Genomic DNA, 22,232 nt, shown 5'->3' on the forward strand with positions numbered 1-22,232 from the left:
AGACCCTGAAGGCATTTTGGAGATTTTCAAGGTTGCCCCTCACATTACAGGCCTAAAGGCCTATGAGGGCACAGTGGCTTCAGGGGACAGACCAGTCACTCTCCATAGGTTGCTGCTGAGTTGCCTTGGAACTCTGCTCCCTGCACCTCAGCACAGTGCTCTGTGGCTGCCCAGCTATGGCTTAAGTGACCCAGGTGCAGCTCATGCCCTTCAGAAGATACAAGTCATAAACTTTGGTGGCATCCATGTGCAGCTAATTCTGCAGACTTGCAGAATGGAGGTTTGGCAGCTTCCACCCAGATTTCAAAGGATGCCATCAAAAGCCTGGAGGCCCAAGCATAGATGTGTTATAAGGACAGAGCAACTGCAGAGAGTCCCAACCAGAGCCATGGTCACATGCAGAAATGTGACATTGGGGCTGCTGCAGAATCCCCACCAGGGCAATACCTAGTGGAGCTATGAGAGTAAGAGTGCCATCAGGACCCCAAAACTGTGGAGTAACCAGCAGCATGCAATACCCACCTAGGAAGTCTTCAGGCATGAGACCTCAAACCGTATAAGCCACAATTTGGGATGCACCCAGCAAAGCCAGAGGGGCCGTGCTGCCTGAGGCCTTGGGGGTCAAACTGTGACCTCGGTGTGTCCAGGAGGCAGCATGCGGAATCAAGAGACGATTCTCCAGCTTGCAGATTTATGGTCTGCCCTGATGGGCTTTAGACTTGATTGGGGGCTGTTACTTCTTTTTGCTCATTCTCCCCTTTTGGAATGTGAATGTCTGTCTTTTGCCTGTACCACTATCTCTTGAGAGTAGGTAACTTGTTTTGATTTCACAGGCTCACAGACGATACTCTGGACTTTGAACTTTTGAGTTGGTGATGGAATGACTTGAGACATTGAGGCTATAGAGAGGGAATGAACGTACTCGTATGTGAGAGGAACAAGAGTTTTTGAGGGCCAGGGGTGGAATGCTATAGTTTGAATATTTGTCCCCTCCAAAAACTCATGTTGAAATTTAATCTCCCATGTGGTAGTATTCAGAAGTGGGGCCTTTAAGAGAGGACTGGTCTTAAGGGCTCTGCCCTCTTGAATGGATTAATTCATTAATGGATTGAGGAATTAATGGGTTAACAGATTAATAGGTTATCATGTGAGTGGGACTGGTGGCTTTTTTTGTTGTTATTGTTTTGTTATAAAAGAGTCAGGGTCTTGTGCTTGGTCACCCAGGCTGGAGTGCAGTGGCACAGTCACGGCTCACTGTAGCCTCAAACCTCCTGGCCTCAAGCAGTCTTCCCACCTCAGCCTCCCAAGTAGCTAGGACTACAAGTGCACACCACCATGCCCAGCTTATTTTTAAAAACATGTTTTTGTAGAGACAGTCTTGCTTTGTTTCCCAAACTTCTCTCAAACCTTTGAGGCCTCAAGGAGTATTCCTACTTTGGCCTCCCAAAGCACTGGTATTACAGGCATGAGCTCCTGTACCCTGCAGGACTTGTGGCTTTAGAAAAAGAGGAGGAGAGCCAGGTGCAGTGCCTCACACTTAATAATCTCAGTGCTTTGGAAGCCCAAGACAGGATCACTGGAGCCCCAGGTGAGATCACTTCAGTCCAGGAGTTTGAGACCAGCCTGTGCAACTCCGTGAGACCCTATCTTTACAAAAAATACCAAAATTTGCCAGGTGTGGTGGCATGTGTCTGTAGTCCCAGCTATTTGGCAGGCTGAGATGGGAGGATTGCTTGAGCCTGAGAGGTTGAGGCTGCAGGGAGCCATGATCATGCCACTGCACTCCAGCCTGAGCGTCAGAATGAGACCCTGTCTGGGGGTAAAAAAAAAAAAACAAAAAAAACAAAAAAACAAAGTTGGAGGCATCACTCAATCTGACTTCAAACTATACTACAAGGCTGCAGTAAGCCAAACAGCATGGTACTGGTGTAAAAGCAGACATATAGACCCTGGAACATATTACTGAGTTCACACTAAGTTATTGTTGCTTTAATCTATCAATAGTCTTTAAATTAAAAAAACAGCATTTTATGTTTGTCCACCTGTTTGCCCTTCCATACTCTTTAATTTCATCCCATCAATCTGCATGCACCTCAGCCTGGGATTATTTCTCTTCAGCATGAAACACTTCCTGTAGTATTTCCCATAGCACAAGTTTGACAATTTATTTTGTCAGCTTTTGTCTCAAAATGGAATTTTGTATTTTTGAAGAATTTTTTTTGCAAAGCATATAATTAGGTTTTTCTCTTTCAGCACTTTAAAGATACAATTACATTTTTCTTCTCCCTGTTATGTTGCTGAGAAGTCAGCCACATTTTTTTAAATTCTGAACATACTATTTTTTTCTTGCTTTTTAAAGATTTTTTTTTAACAGATTGATGGTGAACTGATTGTGGTTTTCTTTACATTTATCCTGCTTGGGTTTGCTAAGCTTGAATCTGCTGGTTTGATGTTTTTAATCAGTTTTAGAAAACACTCATTGTTTTCCCATGTCCATAAATTTGGCACATTTCTGTTAATCTATCTTTGAGTTCACTGATTGCCCTCTCTCCCACCTTTATTTGCTGTGTTTAGTTTGCTTTTAGGCCCACTTACAGAATTTCTTTTAAATTTCAGAAATTGTAATTTTTACCTCTAGATTGTCTGTTTCTACTTTAGAGATTCCACTTAGATACTGCAATTTTATGTATTTTTCTTTTTCTTTTTTTTTTTTTTTTTTGAGACAGAGTCTTGCTCTGTCACCCAACCCTGGAGTGCAATGGTGCAATCTCGGCTCATTGCAACCTCTGCTTCCCAAGTTGAAGTGATTCTCCTACCTCAGCCTCCCGAGTAGCTGGGATTACAGGCATGTGCCACCACACCTGGCTGATTTTTCTATTTTTAGTAGAGATGGGGTTTCACCATGTTGTCCAGGCTGGTCTCGAACCCCTGACTTCGTGATCCACCTGCCTTGGCCTCCCAAAGTGCTGGGATTACAGGTGTGAGCCACCATGCCTGGCCTGCAATTCTACATATTTTCATCCATTTGAAATTTTTTGTTTTATTTAACGTATCTGTCATAATTTATGGGGGCAATTCTGAAACTGCCCCTATAAACTTTATAAAATTAATCAGGAAAGAAGGGAGGGGGATAAATGAAAAACTAAGCTTATAGCACATTCAACATTAATCAAGTTTAATCTCTGACCTGCTTCTTCATAGTTCACTGGTACCTATTGTCCTACAATCATGTAGACCCTGTGTATTAGTCTGTTCTCATGCTGCTAATAAGGACATAGGTAACTATGAGACTAGGTAACTAATAAAGGAAAGGGGTATAATGGACTCACAGACCCTCATGGCTGGAGAGGCCTCACAATCATGGCCCAAGACAAAGAGCAAAGGGATATCTTACATGGTGACAAGCAAGACAGCATGTGCAGGGGAACTGCCCTTTTATAAAATCATATGTTCTCATGAGACTTATTTACTACCATGAGAACAGCATGGGAAAAACCCACTCTCATGATTCAATTACCTCCCACTGGGTCCTTCCCATGACAGGTGGGGATTATTATGATTCAAGGTGAGATTTGGGTAGGGACACAGAGGCAAACCATATCACCCTGTTACAAGATTATACTTCCCCTTAACTGCTCTATTGATAACTTGGCCATTATAAAACATTAAGTTTTTCCTTTGAGATATTCTTTCACACTTTTTACATGCTGATAAACCTACCATGTCAGCTGGTCTGAAGGACCCCATTGACTCAGCTGGTCTGAGGGGCACCACGAGCTGACTTACCAAAGAATCTAGTTTCCACATCCTGATGACTTCATCCTGCTTGCTCTGACCATCAACAACCCTAATTCTCCAGTCCTTCACCCTTCCTGATCCCCTTTAAAACTCCAGCCTGGAACTTCTTGGGGATATAGATGTTTCCTCCTATCTCCTTACTTGGTGCCCTGTGGTAATTAAACTCTCTGCTTAATCCCTGTCTGTGTAACTGGTCTGGTACTACACAGCAGACATATGAACCTGTTGGTTCTATAACAATTCTAAAGTCCTTGTCTGCTAATTCCAACTTCTCATATCATCTATGGGTCTATTTCTGTTGGACCTTTTTCTCCTGATGATTGGTAACATTGCCCTGCTGCTCTGCACATCATGTGATGTTTTAAGTTTTATGTGGATATTATGCTTAAAAGAACAGCAGAAATTATTTTCACCTGGAAGTCACTCCCTTTCCTCCGTCAAGCAGTTTAGGTAAGAATCTCCTCAATTTTGATCCAATCAGAGGTTGGGATGTAAAAATTAGTTTTGGTTCACTTCTGGTTTCAAACATCTTGAGTAAGATCTTTCCTATGACTATTTCAGACCACTCCCTCTAGCAGGACTGTGGAATCTAAGCACTACAAGATAATACGGATATCCATTTTTTCCTGGTTAGTGCCCAGCACCAGCTGTGGCTACACACTCGGCAAATCATCATAGGGATACGCAGCACTGGTAAAGAGAGTCCGTTTTATATTATAGTGTCACACTAGCCTTGTGACCATTAATGCCCCCCTGGTCTCTCCATATTCCAGTTTAAAGTTCCTCTGCTTGTGGCAGGCCTGGCTCTCCACCAATCTGCTCCTAGACCAGGAAAATGCCTTCAGGGAAGAAACCAGGCACTGATTTCTGCTCTTCTAAGAGGAGCTCATCCTCTGGCATTTAATTCTTTCATTCCTTTTTTTGTCCACAGATTTCCAGGGTCTTTGAAGATGTCAGTTCACTGTTTATTCATGTGGTTTCCTGTAAATGTCTACAGCCAATCTGGAAGTGGAGCTGTATTTGGAACTTCTTGAATCTAAATCAGTTTGGGAGAATTGAGTCTTTCCAGAATTTGACTTTTCAATGAATGTCTCAAATTTGTTTACATCATCTTTAATGTTTTCAATACTGTCTTCAAAACAATTTTGGTAAGTTTAAAGTTTATTCTTCCATATGTTATACCATTGTTGCTCTTATAAATGGTATCGACTTTTAAATTTTATTATTTCTATTCCTGAGCATAAGTTGCAAGTTTATCTTTATTAAGATACTAAACATTTTCATTAATTCTAATAATTTATATATCCTTGAAATTTTCCATTTAGGTAATCATATTAAAAATAATGAGATTTACTTCTACTTTTCTGGTCCTTAGGTTTTTAAATATCTTTTCCTAGCCTGCCTCACTTAAGAGTCCAGTAAAATACTAAGTAGTGGATACCATTGTCATCTTCCTGATTTTAAACTCATATTCTATTTTCCACCATGCATTTATTGTTTACTTTTGCATTTTTTTATACAATGTTTATCATATTTTGAAATATTTTTCTCAGTAATACCTCTTTATGGCTTTTTCTATATCTACTGAGATTACACTATTTTTTCAATAATGCATTAAATGCTTTGAACACTGCCTCATTCATTCTAGGTGCCTAGTAATTATTAGTATGAGTGAATGAGTAATAAGCCTATTTTAAAAGTGAATTGTATTTATTGATTTTTCTCATGTAAAACCAACTTTGCATTTCTGGATAAATTTACATGCGACATGATGGTTTCTTTTAAAAAAATACCCAGTTTCGGCCAGGCATGGTGGCTCACAGCTGTAATCCCAGCACTTTGGGAGGCTGAGGTGGGCAGATCATGAGGTCAAGAGATCAAGACCATCCTGGCCAACATGTGAAACCCCATCTCTAACTAGCTGGGTGTGGTGGCGCATGCCTGTAGTCCCAGCTACTCCGGAGGCTGAGGCAAGAGAATCACTTGAACCCAGGAGAGGCGGAGGTTGCAATGAGCTGAGATCGCGCCACTGCACTCCAGCCTGGCAACAGAGCAAGACTCCATCTCAAAAAAAACAAACAAAAAAGAAACCAGTTTCCTTCTATTTTGTAAATTATTTTTCAAGGTTTTCAGGCTTCATTCTGTCCTTGTTTTTGTTATCCTGCCCCTCATATATTGCCAGAATGTGTTTTTTTTTTTTTTTTTTTTGAAATGGAGTTTCACTCTTGTTGCCCAGGCAAGGGTGCAAGGGTGCGATCTCAGCTCACTGCAACCTCTGCCTCCTGGGTTCAAGTGATTCTCCTGCCTCAGCCTCCCAAGTAGTTGGGGTTACAGGCATGCGCCACCACGCCCAGCTAATTTTGTATTTTTGGTAGAGATGGGATTTCTCTATGTTAGCCAGGCTGGTCTCGAACTCCCAACCTCAGGTGATCCGCCCACCTTGGCCTCCCAAAGTGCTGGGATTACAGGCGTGAGCCACCGCACCCAGCTGAGAATGTGTTACTTTTCTAAATTCTCAAAGTGTTGTCATATTGCTTCTTTTCTGTAGGGTAGAAACTTCACTAATATAGTCATCTGCAGATGGGTCATATGTGTCAATATAGTGCCTCCAGAAACCAAAAAAGCCAACCAAGCATTGTGCTGTTTGTGGTTAGTAGTACAAATTGCAGCAATTTTCCTTTCACCTTAGAAGGAATATCTTGGCAAGCTCCAGACAATTGAACCCCTAGAAACTTCAGGTGGTTAGCCTGAATGTTTGGGTCTATTCCCCAACAAACATCTTATTCACCTATGTCTTATGAAAGAACTCATAAAGGCATCAATAGAGAGGACAAGTTGTGGGATGTAAAGATGACCATACCTGGTGGATGTTATTGCAAGCAACAGTATAACTGATGTAATGCTGAGAAAAAGTAAGTTGCTCTTGGTTGTCCTTACAGGTTGAGAAAATGGTATTTCTAGGTCACTAGTTCACATTTATATCAAGTAAATTAATGAACATTAGTTATTGGGGAAAAGTATGGGCACTAGTAGGACAACTTGCCAGAAATATGAGTAAACTTATATGTACCCAATTATAGTGCCCCCAAAAAAATGAGACTTTTTTTTTTTTTCCCTGAGACTTGGTCTCCCTGTGGCCCAGGCAGGAATGCAGTGGCATGACCTCGGCTCACTGCTACCTCTGTCTGTCTCCTGGGCTCAGGTGATCCTCTCACCTCAGTCTACTGAGTAGCTGGGACTACAGGTGCACAATAGCATACCTGGCTATTTTTTTTTTTTTTTTTTTTTGTATTTTTTGTAGAGATGGAGTTTCAGCTCATTGGTTGGGCTTGGTCTTGAACTGGTAAGCTCAAGTGATCTGCCCGCCTTGGGCTCCCGAAGTGCTGGGTGGGATTCCAGACATGCACCACTGCACCTGGCCTAGAGAGACAGATTTTTAAAGAAAACAATTTGGCTGGGGGCGGTGCCTCACACTTGTAATCCTAGCACTCTGGGAGGCCAAGGCAGGCAGATCACTTGAGATCAGGAGTTCGAAACCAGCCTGGCCAACATGGCAAAACCCCACCTCTACTAAAACTACAAAAAAGTAGCCAGGCGTGGTGGCATGTGCCTGTAATCCCAGCTACTTGGGAGGATGAGACACAAGAATCACTTGAACTCGGAAGGCGGAGGTTGCAGTGAGCTGAGATCACACCACTGCACTCTAGCCTGGGCAACACAGCAAGACCTAATTATTCTTTTTTTGGTAGAGATGGGGTCTCACTGTGTTGCCTCGGCTGATTTCAAGCTCCTAGGCTTAAGTGATTCTTCTGCCTCAGAAAACATAATTTTTCAACCATACTTGAATGATTCCTAAAACTTGACCATATATTAGATGTTAACAGTTGGGACTGAAATCAGCTGAAAGAGGAACTTCCCACAAGAGTAGTTTAAACCACGTGGCAGTTAATTTTTCTCATGTAACATGAAATCCAGAGATAAGCAGCACAGGATTAGTGCAACCAGATAATACTGTATCTCCCCTGTTGTTTCATTTAGTATCCTTTCTCTGCCCTCCTCTTGGTGTATATATTTTCTAGGAAATAAGGGATAAGACAAAGGGCAAATAGTTAAGAAAAACACACGAGATGAGATATTCCCATTTCCATCAGCTTCCTTAGAAGATGTATCCAGTGACTTCTGCCTACTTTGCATGGGCTAGGGATGTGAACACATTTGGCCGCTCACAGCTGTAAGGAAAGCTGGGTGAAAACTGTCCACATTGCCAGCTTAAACTAAATGGTAAATTTTATTACTTTAAGAAAGAAGGGAGGAATGGATATTGAGACAGCAACTAGTTCTGTCTGCCACAGTACATCAGTCAGTGTCCAGCAATTATGTTCAAATCTATGTCACACAGAATCTATATATTGAAGACCATGTATTCTGTTCACAATGCAATTAAACTGAAAAGATAACTAAAATATTCATAGGATCTACAGTTCTGGCACACAGAATGAAATACTCACTGATAAAAACAATCAGAGCTATAACATTTATAAGGTTTGTCCCGGTATAACAGACATCCAGAGTTGGGCCAGAAGGCTGTTTCCACGTGACCATAACAGGGTTTCTCTCCAGTGTATGTTCTAAGGTGAGAAAGGAGGCATGAGGGGCAACAAACACTTTCCTATAGTCATTTCATTCATGGAGTTTCTGGCCATTGTGGATTCGCTTGTGCATTATAAGGTTAGTGCTTGTGCTAAAGGCTTTTTCGCACTGAATACATTTATAAGGCTTCTCTCCAGTGTGAGTTCTCACGTGTACCCTCAGGCAAGAGGAATTCCTAAAGGCCTTCCCACATTCTTTACACTCATAGGTTTTCTCACCAGTGTGAGTTCTCTTGTGCACAATAAGGTAAGAGCCTGTGCTGAAGGATTTTCCACACTGGTTACACTCATAAGGCTTCTCTCCAGTGTGAGAGCGTGTGTGTTTCTTGAGGGATGACTGATCGATGAAGGCTTTTCCACAGTCACTGCATTCATAGGGTTTCTCTCCAGTGTGGGTTCTCACATGTTTCTGAAGGGATGAAGGAACAGTGAAAGCCTTCCCACATTCCTTACAGTCATAGGGTTTCTCTCCAGTGTGAGTTCTTTTGTGCACATTCAGATGAGAGCTCTGGCTAAAGGATTTTCCACAGTGATCACACTCATAAGGCTTCTCTCCAGTATGAGATCTCATGTGTTTCTTAAGGGAAGACTGAAAAATGAAGGCTTTCCCACAGTCACTGCATTCATAGGGCATCTCTCCAGAGTGAGTTCTGACACATTTCTGAAGGGACAAAGGGTCAGTGAAAGTTTTCTCATGTTCATTACATTCCAAACCCTCCTCCACACTACCAGTTTCTGTGTGGACACTAAGGGGAGATATTTTGCCATAGTCACTGCATTCATCACCTTTCTCTCCAGTAGGTATTTGCTCACGTACTGAGCAGAAAGAGTGTAGGTTGAAGGACATAGCACATTGATCATACACCTGAAACTTCTGTCCTGTGGGAGTTCTTAAGTGTTTCCTGAGGGATGACTCTTGATTGAAAGCTTTTCCACAATCAGTAAATTCAGGAGTTTTCTCTCCAATGTGAATGCTCACATGACTCCTAAGAGCTGAGGGATGGTTGAAGACTTTGCTATACTCTGTATATTTATAGCATTTCTCTCCCTTGCAATATCTTGTACAAATAAAGCAAGTGTTCTTTCTGAATTTCCCACAATGGTTACACTCCAGGGAGTGCTCACCAGGTTGACTTTCTGCCTGTTGAAAAGGGAGTAAGTGGTGACTAAAGGCTTTTTCACTTTCACCTTATTCACAGGAATTCTCTTCCATGAGGATTCTGCCATATATAGGAAGCACATGATCACGACTGACATGTGTACCATTTTCAGTATGTGCATATGACTTTTGCCCTATTAGCTTTTTCAAGTTGAATAAGCTCACTCCTCTGTCCAAGGCTCTATTCCTTCCCAGCAAAGGGCTTCTTTAATACAGTTTTTCTAATACTGAGTGAAGAATGAAAGATGTACTAAATACTTAACTCTAAAATCATATTTACGTAAATGTTTACTTGTGGTTATTCTCTGTGAGCCAGCAAGTGTTAACCTAGGTTTAGAGATTTCTCCAATTTCATGAAAATCAAACTCTCCTGAGACAGCTTTCTGGTGAAAGCTTGGTGCCTGAACTCTTACCCTTGCTTTGGATGCTGATGTTTTAACTCATTCAGATTCCCAGACTTGACTACAAAGACCAGGAATAATTCCTAGTAAATCTTACCATGTTTATGCCATTGGATGTTTTTTCCCCAGGAATGTTCTGCATAGCAATTATATCTTTTGATTTAAGTTGAGTTTCCCAGTCTGAAATAGCACAGGAAAATTTTTATAATTATTGGGAGAAAAGGTTGGGATGAAAGAAAAAGGGAGGGAGACCCTATGGATTTGTTTTCAAATAGTATCTTCTAAGTAGAGAAATGTAAGAGAGAAGACACAACCAGTGATTCATCAGTGATAGGAACAAGCAGTAGAAATGGGAGGTATTTTAGTTAGAAAGGATTGTGGAGGTTGGGAAGTAAGACAGTATTATCTGGAAAATAGGGAGAACTAAACAAAAAGCATTCATGGAAACATTACATTTAAAGAGGAATTAAAACTTCTTGGAGACCAAATGAACGTATGAATGACTAGATAGATGGTGAAACAGGAAGGAAGCTCATGTAATGGCCTCAGATTTCTTTTTCTTCACTGAGTGACATTCCCAAATGTACCAGCCCTCACTAGCCAAGGCTCACCTGCACAGCCACCTTGTAGAATTCCTCTTTCATCTGTCTTCAGCTGTTCTTGATCCACCTTGGAGATCAGACTGTGTCTGCAGAGCTGATACCCTGCTCACGCAGAAAGAGGATGTGGGAGAAATGTGTGAGAATTAAATATTCCACAAAACTGATTGCCATACTATGGCTTTAACTAAAGGATTACTAAAATAGTCAAGTGCAGCTTTAGGAACAATGAAACTATCAGAGCCGAGCTCTTTCTTTCACAAGAACCAAAAAGCATAGTCCATGCCCTATATGGAAGTGATCCTTGAAACCTATACACAAGATCAGACACAGATTGCAAATTACCTAAAGCTATTAGTGATAGAGAAAATGAAATCAGTGTATTTTCATGGGAAGCCACTGGACTGCCCCCTCAAGGGCAGGGACCATTCATTTTGTGGTTAACCACTGTATTGCCATTCTTTTCACAGATTCTGGAACATAATATGTGCTTAAGAATTATTTGCTACATAAACAAATAAAGGAATGAGGCCAGCCTTACCCACTGAGGCCAGGTTCCTAAAGTTCTCCAGCATCACATCTTTGTATAGATTTTTTTGAGCAGGGTCCAACAATGCCCACTCCTCCTGGGAAAAGTCCACTGCCACTTCCTGGAAGGTCACTGAGTTCTAAAACATCACATACATATTCTGGCTCAGCCGATGACCATCTTTGACAATGTACCAGGAGAATGGTGGGTGAGGCTGAAAGGACTGGAGAGGAGGCTCAGGGCACTGGAAGCTCAGACATGCATCAGGGACCTTCTGTTAATTTGCCTTAAAGCTGAGTTCTCAGAACTCTCTTTAAATCCTACTCCCTGGGCCATCTCATTCAGGGTCATGGTCAAAACAGCTTTCCTAAAATATGGTTGGCTTGATCTTTGCACAATTAGGTTGTGAGGACTCTTTTGGTCTTATTCAGATCCAGTATAGATAGGGCATACTGTAGGAATGTGAGAAATACTTGAGAAATGATAAACAATTTTCCTAGTAAAAGTCTTTCTTTACAGCACTCACTAAAGTATGGAATTCATACTCAAAAATATGGAAGTATATCTGGAGAAAGTTAACAAATGTGGGAACAGAAGCCTTTCCCAGTGATTCCCTCCTCCACATGAAGCAGCCTGGTAACTGCTGAAGATGAAGCCAGCTCAGATTGGGCTGTGAAGCTTCAGGTCAGGGGCAAGAGATGTGTTCTTTTCAGGAATGGCAGTGTGCTTTTGGAAATACAGAAATTTCTTGTGTACCTGTGACCAGGTTGTCAGCCACCCTGCAGCCATTCTTCCTCCTGTAGGTTTCCTTTCCTTCCTGGCTGGGCAGAGTCCTAAGCAGGCAGAGCTAGAGGAGAAGACAGAGGCCATTAGAGTCTAGGCCTGCTAGATATTCAACACTAGCAGGCTGGGAAGCTTCTTCATACTAAAGGGTACCAACACACACATAGAGTACAGTTACAATTTGTCTTCTTATCCAAGAACACAGTATATCCTCAAATTAGAAATATAGTATGCATTTTTCATTTTTTCTTGTTGGACTTTTTTTCTAGCCTGAACCACTAAAAAGGCTTATGACTGCTAACAGCTCAGGAGGAATGAGCCTCTAAAGTGCAAAACTGTCTCTGAATATCATTTACCCGTGACAGAAACCAGGACTCAGTGGGGAAATAGCCGACTCTCGCATAGATTAAGACATCTTCCCTCCCTCTTTCTTTTCTTCCTTCTGTGGCCCAGGCTGGAGTATAGTCCCCCGCCTCCGGCTCCCGTGATTCTCCTGCCTCGGCCTGCGGGCTGCCTGGGATTGCGGGCACGCGCCACCAACCCTGCCTGGTTTTTGTCCTTTGGCTGGAGGCACGGTTTCGCCATGTTGGCCACGCTGGTCTCCAGCTCCTGACCTCGAGTGGTCTGCCCGCCTCGGCCTCCTGAGGTGCTGGGACTGCAGACGGAGTCTCGCTCACTTGGTGCTCGGTGTTGCCCGGGCTGGAGTGCGGTGGCGTGGTCTTGGCTTGCTGCAGCCTCTGCCTCCCAGCCGCCTGCCTTGGCCTCCCAGGGTGCTGGGATTGCAGCCTCTGCCCAGCTGCTGCCCCGTCTGAGAGGTGGGGAGCGTCTCTGCCTGGCCGCCCATTGTCTGGGAAGTGAGGAGCACCTCTGCCTGGCCGCCCCGTCTGGGAAGAAGTGAGGAGCATCTCTGCCTGGCCGCCCCGTCTAAGGAGCACCTCTGCCCGGCCACCCATCGTCTGGGAAGTGAGGAGCGCCTCTGCCCGGCCGCCCCGTCTGGGAAGTGAGGAGCGCCTCTGCCCAGCCGCCCCGTCTGGGAGGTCTACCACAGAGGCCAGACGCAATGTGGGGGCTGGACGTGGTGGCTCACACCTGTAGTCCCAGCACTCTAGGAGGCCGAGGCGGGTTGATCACTTGAGGCAAGGAGTTCGAGACCAGCCTGGCCAACATGGCGAAACATGAAAAAATACAACAGACAAACCAACCAACCAACCAACCAACCCAGCAACAACAAAACAGGTCTACCCTGAAGTCATACTCTAATTTTTTCTATTTTCCTCCCTTTCTGATCCTTTATCCCACTTGCTTTTTCTTCCTCTTCCTTCTCCTTCTTCTTTGTCAAATAGAGGATTGAGTTATTATCATTGATCCATACAAAGTCCCTCTCTCATTTTCTTTAATTCCCACCCCCCATTTCTATTCTCCGTCTTCCCATGTGCAACCTTCCTAATATGTCTGATATGCATCTTTTTGTTTGTATTTTTAGAAAATGTTTATTGTTTGGTGTGCAAAAAAAAAAAAGGCATCTTCAAGATGAGTTTGAAATATCTTATATCACACCCTCACGTTCCTAATTGTTAGAATGGGACCGAATTTATAGGGTTGGGCTGACTGAGTTAATATCCCTAAATTACTTAGAACAATAAGGAGTAACTCATAAAGACCATAAAGGTGAGCATATTTGCATTTCATAATAAAAGGATGACATTCCAGAACAACATTTAGTACACTTAGCTGTATATGTGAAGTCATCAAAATCTAGTGCTGCAAATCTTACAGCAGAGCTAGGACTCTTGTCTTCTTAACTCAGTAGCCTACCTTCAAGGCCCTGTTTGCCTGCCCCTGATTTTACTTTTTACACCTTTTTGTTGTAAACGAAGACACATACACATTAATCTAGGCCTACATAGGGTTAGGATCTTGAGTATCACTGTCTCACACCTTCTATCGTGTCCCACTTAAGGTATTCACGGGCAATAACATGCATGGAGCTGACATCTGTGGTGACAATGCCTTCTAGAATCTCTTCTGAAGCATCTGCTTGAGGCTGTTGTTAACTTTTCTTTTTTTAGTAAGTAGAAGGAATACACTGTAAAATAACAATAAATAGTATAAAAATATATAAACCAGTAATGTGGTCACTTATTACTAGTCATTATTATGTACTGTATATAATCTACTGCACATAATCATATTTACTACTGTTAGATGACTGGCAGCGCAGCAGGTTTAAACCACAGACATATGAGTAATGTGCTTTACAGTGTTACATTGGCTATGTCACTAGGTGATCGGAATTTTTTAGCACCATTATAATGTTATGAGACCACTGTCACATATGTGGTCCCTCACTGACCAAAATGTCTTTACACAGTGCATGACTGTACTGCAAACCAACAATGTTTTACTTGCTAAAAATGGCCTTCAGAAATCAAGGAGAGATAAAAACTTCCTTGGACAAACAAAAGATGAGGGGCTTCATCAGTAATGGAGCTGATTTACAGGAAATAGTAAATTCTGCAGCTTAAAAGAAAGGACACTTAGTAACATGAAAACATATGAAATTATAAAACCCACTGGGGTAAAGGTAATTATATACTCAATCCAGATTACCCTAATACTGTAACAGTGGTATCTAAATAACTTATAACTCTAATTTAAAAGAAAAATATTAAAAATAGTTACAATAATTTGTTAATACACAATATAGAAAGATGTAAATTGTGACATCAAAAACATAAAATGTGGGAAATGGAAGTAAGAGTATAAATTGTTTGTATGCAATCAAAGCTAAGCTGTTAAGAGCCTAAAACAGACTATTAAAACTACAGGATGTTTTAAGCTTCATAGTAGCCACAAAGCAAGAACCTATATTATGGAGAAACAAGAATGGAATCAAAGCATATCACTACAGAAAGTCATCAAATCACAAAGGAAGACAGGAAGGGAGGAAGAAAGGAACAAAACATCTGTACAACAGCCACAAAGGAATGAACAAAATGGCAACAGTAAGTACTTACCTTTCAATAATTACTTTAAATATAAATGTACTCAGGAGGCTAAGGTGGGAGAATCACTTGAGAGCAGGAGTTTGAGACCAGCCTAGGCAACATAGCAAGACCGCATCTCTACAGAAAATAATTTAAAAAAATTATCTGGGTGCGGTGGCATCTGTCTGTAGTCCCAGCTACTTGGTGGGCTAGGGTGGGAGGATTGCTTGAACCTGGGAGTAGTGGGAGTATGATCATGCCACTGCACTCTAGCCTGGGTGACAGAGACCCTATCTCCTTAAACAAAAAAGTAAATGGATTAAGTTCCCTAGTCAAAACACATAGTGGCTGACTGGATTAAAAAAGAAAGACCTAAGGTATATGCTGCCTACAAGAAGCTCACTATAGCTTTAAGAATGCATGTAGCCTGAAAGTAAAAAGATGGGAAAAGACATTCCACATGAATGGAAACCAAAGAGCAAGGGTGAGTAGGAAAGATCTTATATCAGCTTAATGTTACACCTCAAGTTACTAGAAAAAGCAGCAGCTAGGCCCAAAGTCAGTAGAAGGAAAAAGAAACTAAGCCCAAAGTCAGTAGAAGGAAGGAATAATAAAGACTGTAGCAGAAATAAATGAGAGACTAGAAAGACACTAGAAAAGACTGATGAAACTGAAAGTTGGTTGTATGAGAAGATAAACCAACAAAAACCTTTAGCCAGACGACCTAAGATTAAAATAGACAAGACTGAAGTAAAATTAGAAATGAAAGAGAAGGCATTACAAATGATAACCACAGAAATACAAAGGATCGTGAGGCTATAATGAAAAATTATATGCCAAAAAATTGGATAACCTAGAAGAAATGAATAAATTCCTAAAAACATGCTAAGACTGAATCATAAATAGAAAACCTGACAAGATCAATAATGAGTAAGGAGATTAAATCAGTGAGGAAAAATCTTCCATCAGAGAAAAGCCCAGGACTTGGTGGCTTCACTGTTGAATTCTACCAAACATTTAAAGAATAATCCTTCTCAAACTCTTCCAAAAAAACGGAAAAAGAGCCCAACCAAACTCCTCATTAAACTCATTTTATGAGGTCAGCATTACACTGATACCAAAGTCAGACAAAAACACTGTAACAGCAAAAAACTATAGGCCAGGCATGGTGGCTCACGCCTGTAATCCCAGCACTTTGGGAGGCCGAGGTGGGCGGATCACAAGGTCAGGAGATCTAGACCGTCCTGGCTAACATGGTGAAACCCCGTCTCTACTAAAAATACAAAAAATTAGCCAGGCGAGGTGGTGGGTGCCTGTAGTCCCAGCTATGCGGGAGGCTGAGGCAGGAGAATGGCATGAATCCTGGGGGGTGGAGCCTGCAGTGAGCCGAGATCACGCCACTGCACTCCAACCTGGGTGAAAGCGCGAGACTCCTTCTAAAAAAAAAAAAAAAAAAACTACAAGCCAATATCCCTACTGAAAATAGATGCAAAACTCCTCAATAAAATACTAGCAAACCAAATTCAACAGTACATTAAAAGGACCATATACCACGATCAAGTGGGATTTATCCCAGAAATTCAAGGGTAGTTCAAGATATGCAAAATCAATGTGATACACCACATTGACAGAATGAAGGATAAAAACTATATGATCATTAGAATAGATGCAGAAAAAGCACTTGGTAAAATTCAGCATTCTTCTGTGATAAAAACCCTCAACGAATTAGTTATAGAAGGAAAGTACTTCAACACCAGTAAAGGCCATAGGTGACAAAGCCACAGCTGATAGTCAATTATAAAAAATTGAAAGCTTTTCCTCTAAGATTGGGAACAAGACAAAGATGCCCATCCTCGCCACTTCTATTCAACATATGACTGAAGTTCTAGCCAGAACAATTACGCAAGAAAACAAAAGGCGTCTATGTTGGAAAAGAAGTAAAATTATCTGTTTGTAGATGACATGATATTATATCTAGAAAACCCTAAAGACACCATGAAAAAATGTTAAAACTAACAAGTAAATTCAGTAATGCAGGATAAAAAAAATCAACATACAAAAATTAAATGTATTTCTAACAAACCATCTGAAAAAAACTATGAAAACAATTTCACTCATAATAGCATCAAAAAGAGTAAAATACTGAGAATAAGTTTAACCAAGGAGATGATCTGAACACTGAAAATTCTGAAACACTGGTGAAAGAAGTAGAAGACACAAACAAATGGGAAGACACCCAGTGTTCATGGATTGGAAGAATCAATATTGTCAAATGTCATACTATGTAAGGTGATCTACAAATTGATGCAATTCCTATGAAATTCCAATGATATTTTTTACAGAAATAGAAAAAACAATCCTAAAATTCATATGGAAACACAAAAACCCCAAATAGCTAAAGCAATCTTGAACAATACTGGAGGCACCATACTAACTGAATTCAAATATATTACAAAGGTACTGTAATGAAAACAGTATGGTACTAGCATAAAAAAAGAGACAAATGTAACAGAATAGGAAGCCCAGAAATAAATCCAGGCATGTATCATCAAACTAATCTTGGACAAAGATGCCAAGAATAAGCAATGGGGAGAGGACAGTCTCTTCAGTAAATGGTGTAAGGAAAACTAGATATCCACAGGTAAAAAAGTGAAATTGGATCCTTAAACTAGAAATAAAAATCAACTCAAAATGGATTAAAGACTTAAATGTAGGACCTGAGATCATAAAACTTCTAGAACGGGGAAAAGCTCTTTGATATTAATTTTGACAATTTCTTTTTAAAGAGTTGACACCAAAAGCACAGGCGAGAAAGGCAAAAATAATCAAGTGAAACTACATCAAACTAAAAAGTTTCTGCACAGCAAAGGAAATAATGAACAAAATGAAAAAGCAACCTTATGGAATGGGAGAAAGTATCTGCACAAGTTAATATTTAAAATACGTAAGAAATTCATACAGTTTGATAGAAAAAAAAGGAATAAAAAATGGGTAAAGGATCTAAACAGACATTTTTCCAAAGAAGAAATAAAAACGGCCAGTAGGTATATTAAAAAGTGCCCAACATCACATTATTAGGGAAGTACCAATCAAAACCATAGTTGGCTGCTACCTCACACTTGTTATAATAGGTATTATCAAAAAGTCAAAGGATAACAAGTGTTGGATGTGGAGAAAGGGAACCCTTATACATCGTTGGTAGGAGTGAAAATTGGTACAGCCATTATGGAAAGCAGTAGTGGAGGCACCTCAGAATATTAAAAATAGAACTACCATATGATCCAGCAATCTTGCTACTGGGTATATAACCAAAGGAAGTGAAATCACTATCTTAAAGAGGTATCTGTGACCTCATATTCATTGTAGCATTATTTATAATAGCTGTTATATGGAAACAACATGTTTGTCGATCACTGAATGTGTAAAGAAAATGTCATATCTATACACACAGTGGGTTATTATTCAGTCTTAAAAAAGAAGGAAACCTGGAGGACATCATGCTAAGTAAAATAAGGCAGACATAGACAAATACTGCATGACCTCACGTACGTGGAATCTAAAAAAGTCAAACTCCTAGAAGCATTAGAAAGGTGATTACCAGGGGCCAAGGGGCGAGGGAAATGGAGAGATGTTGGTCAATGGGTATGTATTTGCTGTTATAAGATGGCTGAGTTCTGGAGACCTGATGTATGGCTTGGTGACTATAGTTAATGATGTACTGTATATTTGAAATTTTCCAAGAGAGTGCGTCTTACACACAAAAGCAAGGGGATGGATATGTAAATTAGCTTAACTTGATAATCATTTCACAATGAACAGGTAGATCAAAACATTACGTTGTACACCTTAAACATATATAATTTTTATTATTTGTCAATTATACCTCAGTAAAGCTGGAAAAACATGCTTTAGAAAAAGAAAACTGGCCGGGTGTGGTGGCTCACGCCTGTAATCTCAGCACTTTGGGAGGCCAAGGCAGGTGGACTGCTTGAGGTCAGGAGTTCAAGACCAGCCTGAACAACATGGCGAAACCCTTTCTCTACTAAAAATGCAAAAATTAGCCAGGTGTGGTGGCGGGTGCCTGTAATCCTACCTACTCGGGAGGGTGAGGCAGGAGAATCGCTTGAACCTGGGAGGCAGAAGTTGCAGTGAGCTGAGATCATGCCACTGCACCCCAGCCTGGGAAACAGAGCAAGACTCTATCTCAAAAAAAAAAAAAAAAAAAGGAAAACTGAATTATGAAAGGAAGCAAGGGAGAGAACAGATGTAATAAGAATGGCAAAATGGTGACAATCATTGAAGCTGGGTGGTAGGTACACAGTAGCTTCATCATAGCACTCTATTCCTGGGTAAGACTGAAAATCCATAGTGAAAAGGTTTTTTAAGAAGAAAGTAAAATTTCCATATGAAAGCGTGAAGCAAGGAACTGTACCTGTCAGGTATAACAGAAAGGAAATCTCGAGGATTTGTATACACAAGTGCTCTCTTTTAGGTTTCAGTCCAAATTCATTTCTGTAGTTCAAACAACTTCAAGAGAATAATTTCACTTAAAGAGGGTCCCCAAAGTGGCATTGTCCTCAAGCAACTAGTGCAAGCAAATCAACCTATCTGTGGAAAATCAACTTTAAGTCAGGTCCTGAGAAAAAATATTATATACAAAGTTCTAAGTAAATTGAGGAACGCACAGTTTAAGAAACTGTGAAACACAAATACACAATGTACCACGTGTAAGACACAGCTAACACACAGGTATCAGGTGGCAAAAAGCATAACACTTCAGATATTACCCTTTTAGATATATTTTAAAATATATAAAAGCTTAAAGAAATTAACAAAAATTTGAATGGATATGGAATAAGATAATATAAAATGGTTAGTTTAAAAAAACAATTTTTAGAAATGAAAAATAAACTCACTGAAATGAGAAATTCAGTGCCAGTATTAACTACCAGATCAGAACTTTGATAGCACTATTAGATGAAAAGCTAGCAATTTTCTTGAATTAGTGGAAGACACTAACCTTTGGGTACTGGAAGTATCGTAAGCCCCAAGCTGAATACATAAAAAGAAATCCACATCTAATTTCATTATAGATTTTTCTTCCTTGGTATTTGATTTTTTCCCATAATTTCCAAAGCAGCCAAGGGAAAAACACAGGTCACCTATAAAAGGAAAAACAGACTGATAGCTGACATTTCAACAGCAACAATGGACGTCAGAAGAAAGGACAACGTCTTCAGTGTGCTGAGAAAGAAATAATTTATCAACCTAAAATGCTAGACAGATAAACTATCCAGCTACTCTTTACAGGAAATACAAAGAAAACCAAGTTAAGCAATGAAAACAAGCCAGTCAGCAAAATCCATATATGATGTGGGACATTTTAAGAATAACTTTATTTCTTCAATAAATCAGTGGATTAAAAAAATGAAAAGGGAGGAGGAAGAGAACAGACAAAACAGAAACTTAAGGGGTATAAAATAAAAATGTGGGGACCCTGTTAAGATTCTCATTTGAACAAACCAAATGTAAAAAGATATTCTGTAGCCAATCAGGGAACATCAGACTTTGTTAGGTGGGATAATGGAGTAGTGGTGATGAACCAACTAGAGATGCACAGTTAGTAATATACTGATGGAATGACAGGATGTCTGGAATTTGCTTTCAAAACAAATCTGGGGGGGGGGAAAACCCAGCATTATTCAATAATATTTATTTGCAGTATCTAATACAGTAACCACTAATCATGTATGGATAGCTACTGAATACTAGAGCATTTAAACTTCAATAGCCACACGAGGCTAGTGGCTGTTGTATTGGACAGCTCAGGGCTAGATGATGCAAGATGAGCAAAATGTTGGTAACTGTCAAAGCTGGGTGTTAAGGACATGAGAATTCATTATACAGTCAGCCCTCTGTATCTGTGAGCTACTCGACCGCAGATCAAAAATATGTGGAAAAAAAGATGAATGCTTGTGTCTGTACTGAACATGTGGACTTTCCCCCTTGTCATTATTCCTTAAACAATACAACATAACTATTTATGGCCCAGCACAGTGGCTCACACCAGTAATCCCAGCACTTTGGAAAGCTGAGGTAGGAGGATGCCTTGAAGCCAGGAGTTTGAGACTAGCCTGGGCAATAAAGCAGCACCCTGTCTCTACAAAATATATATATATATATATTTTTTAAATTATCCAGGCGTGGTGGCACATGCCTGTGGTCCCAGCTACTTGGGAGGCTGAGGTGGGAGGATTACTTGAGTCCAGGAGTTTCAGGCTGCAGTGAGCTATGATCACACCACTGCACTCCAGCCTGAGCAACAGAATGAGATCCCATCTCTTAAAAAAAACAAAAAACCAACCAGCCACTTACATAACACTTATTGTACTAGGTACTGTAAGTAATCTAGGGATGACTTAAAGTAAATGGGAGGGAAAAAATAGCATCTGTGGGAGTATGTGTGTAGGTTATATGCAAATACAATGCTATTTTATATATGGAATGTGTGACTGTGGAGTTTGGAAGCCATGTGGGGGTCCTGGAACCAGTCCCCCATGGATACGAGAGACAACTGTACTATTCTACTTTTGTGGAGAATTAAAAATTTTCATGATTAAAAACTTAAAAAATATACATGGAGAGTTAAATAAAGGCATTTTAAAATAAAGACCTGAGACAGAAGTAAAGACCATCACAGAAGTAAATTAAAAGTACTTCAGGAGATAGGAATTGGAAGACCCAAAATGTTAAGCAGAATGAACAAAGGTAAAATGGATAAAATTAAGCAAACCTTTATTATATAAAATGGTAGTAATACCAAATTTGTGAGATGGAAAAATAAGGTCAGTCCTAATACTAAATAATATATAAATTGGGAAGGAGGTGATTTGAGTTGTATGTTCCTTGTATTCTTCCACTGGGGACTCACAGTATTGATTAGCTTTAGACTATAAGTATGCATGATCAAATAGCTAGGGTAACAATTCAAAGCATGGACATAGTGAGTTTAACTCACAGTCTAGAAGAGAAAATAGAATTAGGTTAAAAAAAAAAAAACCTCAATTCCAAAGGTAAGAAAAATAAGGGAAATGAAACAAAAAAAACCAGGTCATATGAAAAGCACAATGTAAAATGTAAGATGGTAGAAAATGTCTGACTGTATCAGTAACAGTAAGTGTACAAATGGGTTAAATTCTGCAGTTTAAAAACAGACTGTCCTCGTAGATTAAGATAAACTCCAGCTCTATGTTATTTCATTAGATGCACTAAAATCCACAACACATAAAAATTGAGTCTCAAAAATAAGAAAGATATGCCAGGTGAA

The 22,232-nt window shown here is 40.3% G+C and overlaps 1 protein-coding gene across 5 annotated transcripts in view; it reads right to left on the bottom strand.

The window, feature by feature from the left end:
- Positions 1-7,639: 7,639 nt before the first annotated feature.
- Positions 7,640-22,232, bottom strand: part of LOC100581535 (zinc finger protein 177) — a 40,942-nt gene continuing 26,349 nt past the window's right edge. For 2 of the 5 annotated variants that reach the window (XM_030820931.1, XM_030820929.1), the window contains exons 2-7: positions 19,926-20,067; positions 11,892-11,982; positions 11,148-11,274; positions 10,619-10,711; positions 10,105-10,187; positions 7,640-9,588 (exon numbers count right to left, since the gene is read on the bottom strand). In XM_030820931.1, the coding sequence (XP_030676791.1) occupies positions 8,479-9,588; positions 10,105-10,187; positions 10,619-10,711; positions 11,148-11,274; positions 11,892-11,982; positions 19,926-20,067 (1,646 nt within the window). In that variant the 3' untranslated portion in view covers positions 7,640-8,478. Of the gene's footprint in view, positions 9,589-10,104; positions 10,188-10,618; positions 10,712-11,147; positions 11,275-11,891; positions 11,983-19,337; positions 19,514-19,925; positions 20,068-22,232 lie in introns of those variants that run through there. The other 3 variants (XM_030820932.1, XM_030820933.1, XM_030820930.1) reach the window with 3 other exon arrangements.

This window comes from Nomascus leucogenys, chromosome 10, assembly GCF_006542625.1.
Source record: "Nomascus leucogenys isolate Asia chromosome 10, Asia_NLE_v1, whole genome shotgun sequence".
Classification (NCBI taxonomy): domain Eukaryota; kingdom Metazoa; phylum Chordata; class Mammalia; order Primates; family Hylobatidae; genus Nomascus; species Nomascus leucogenys.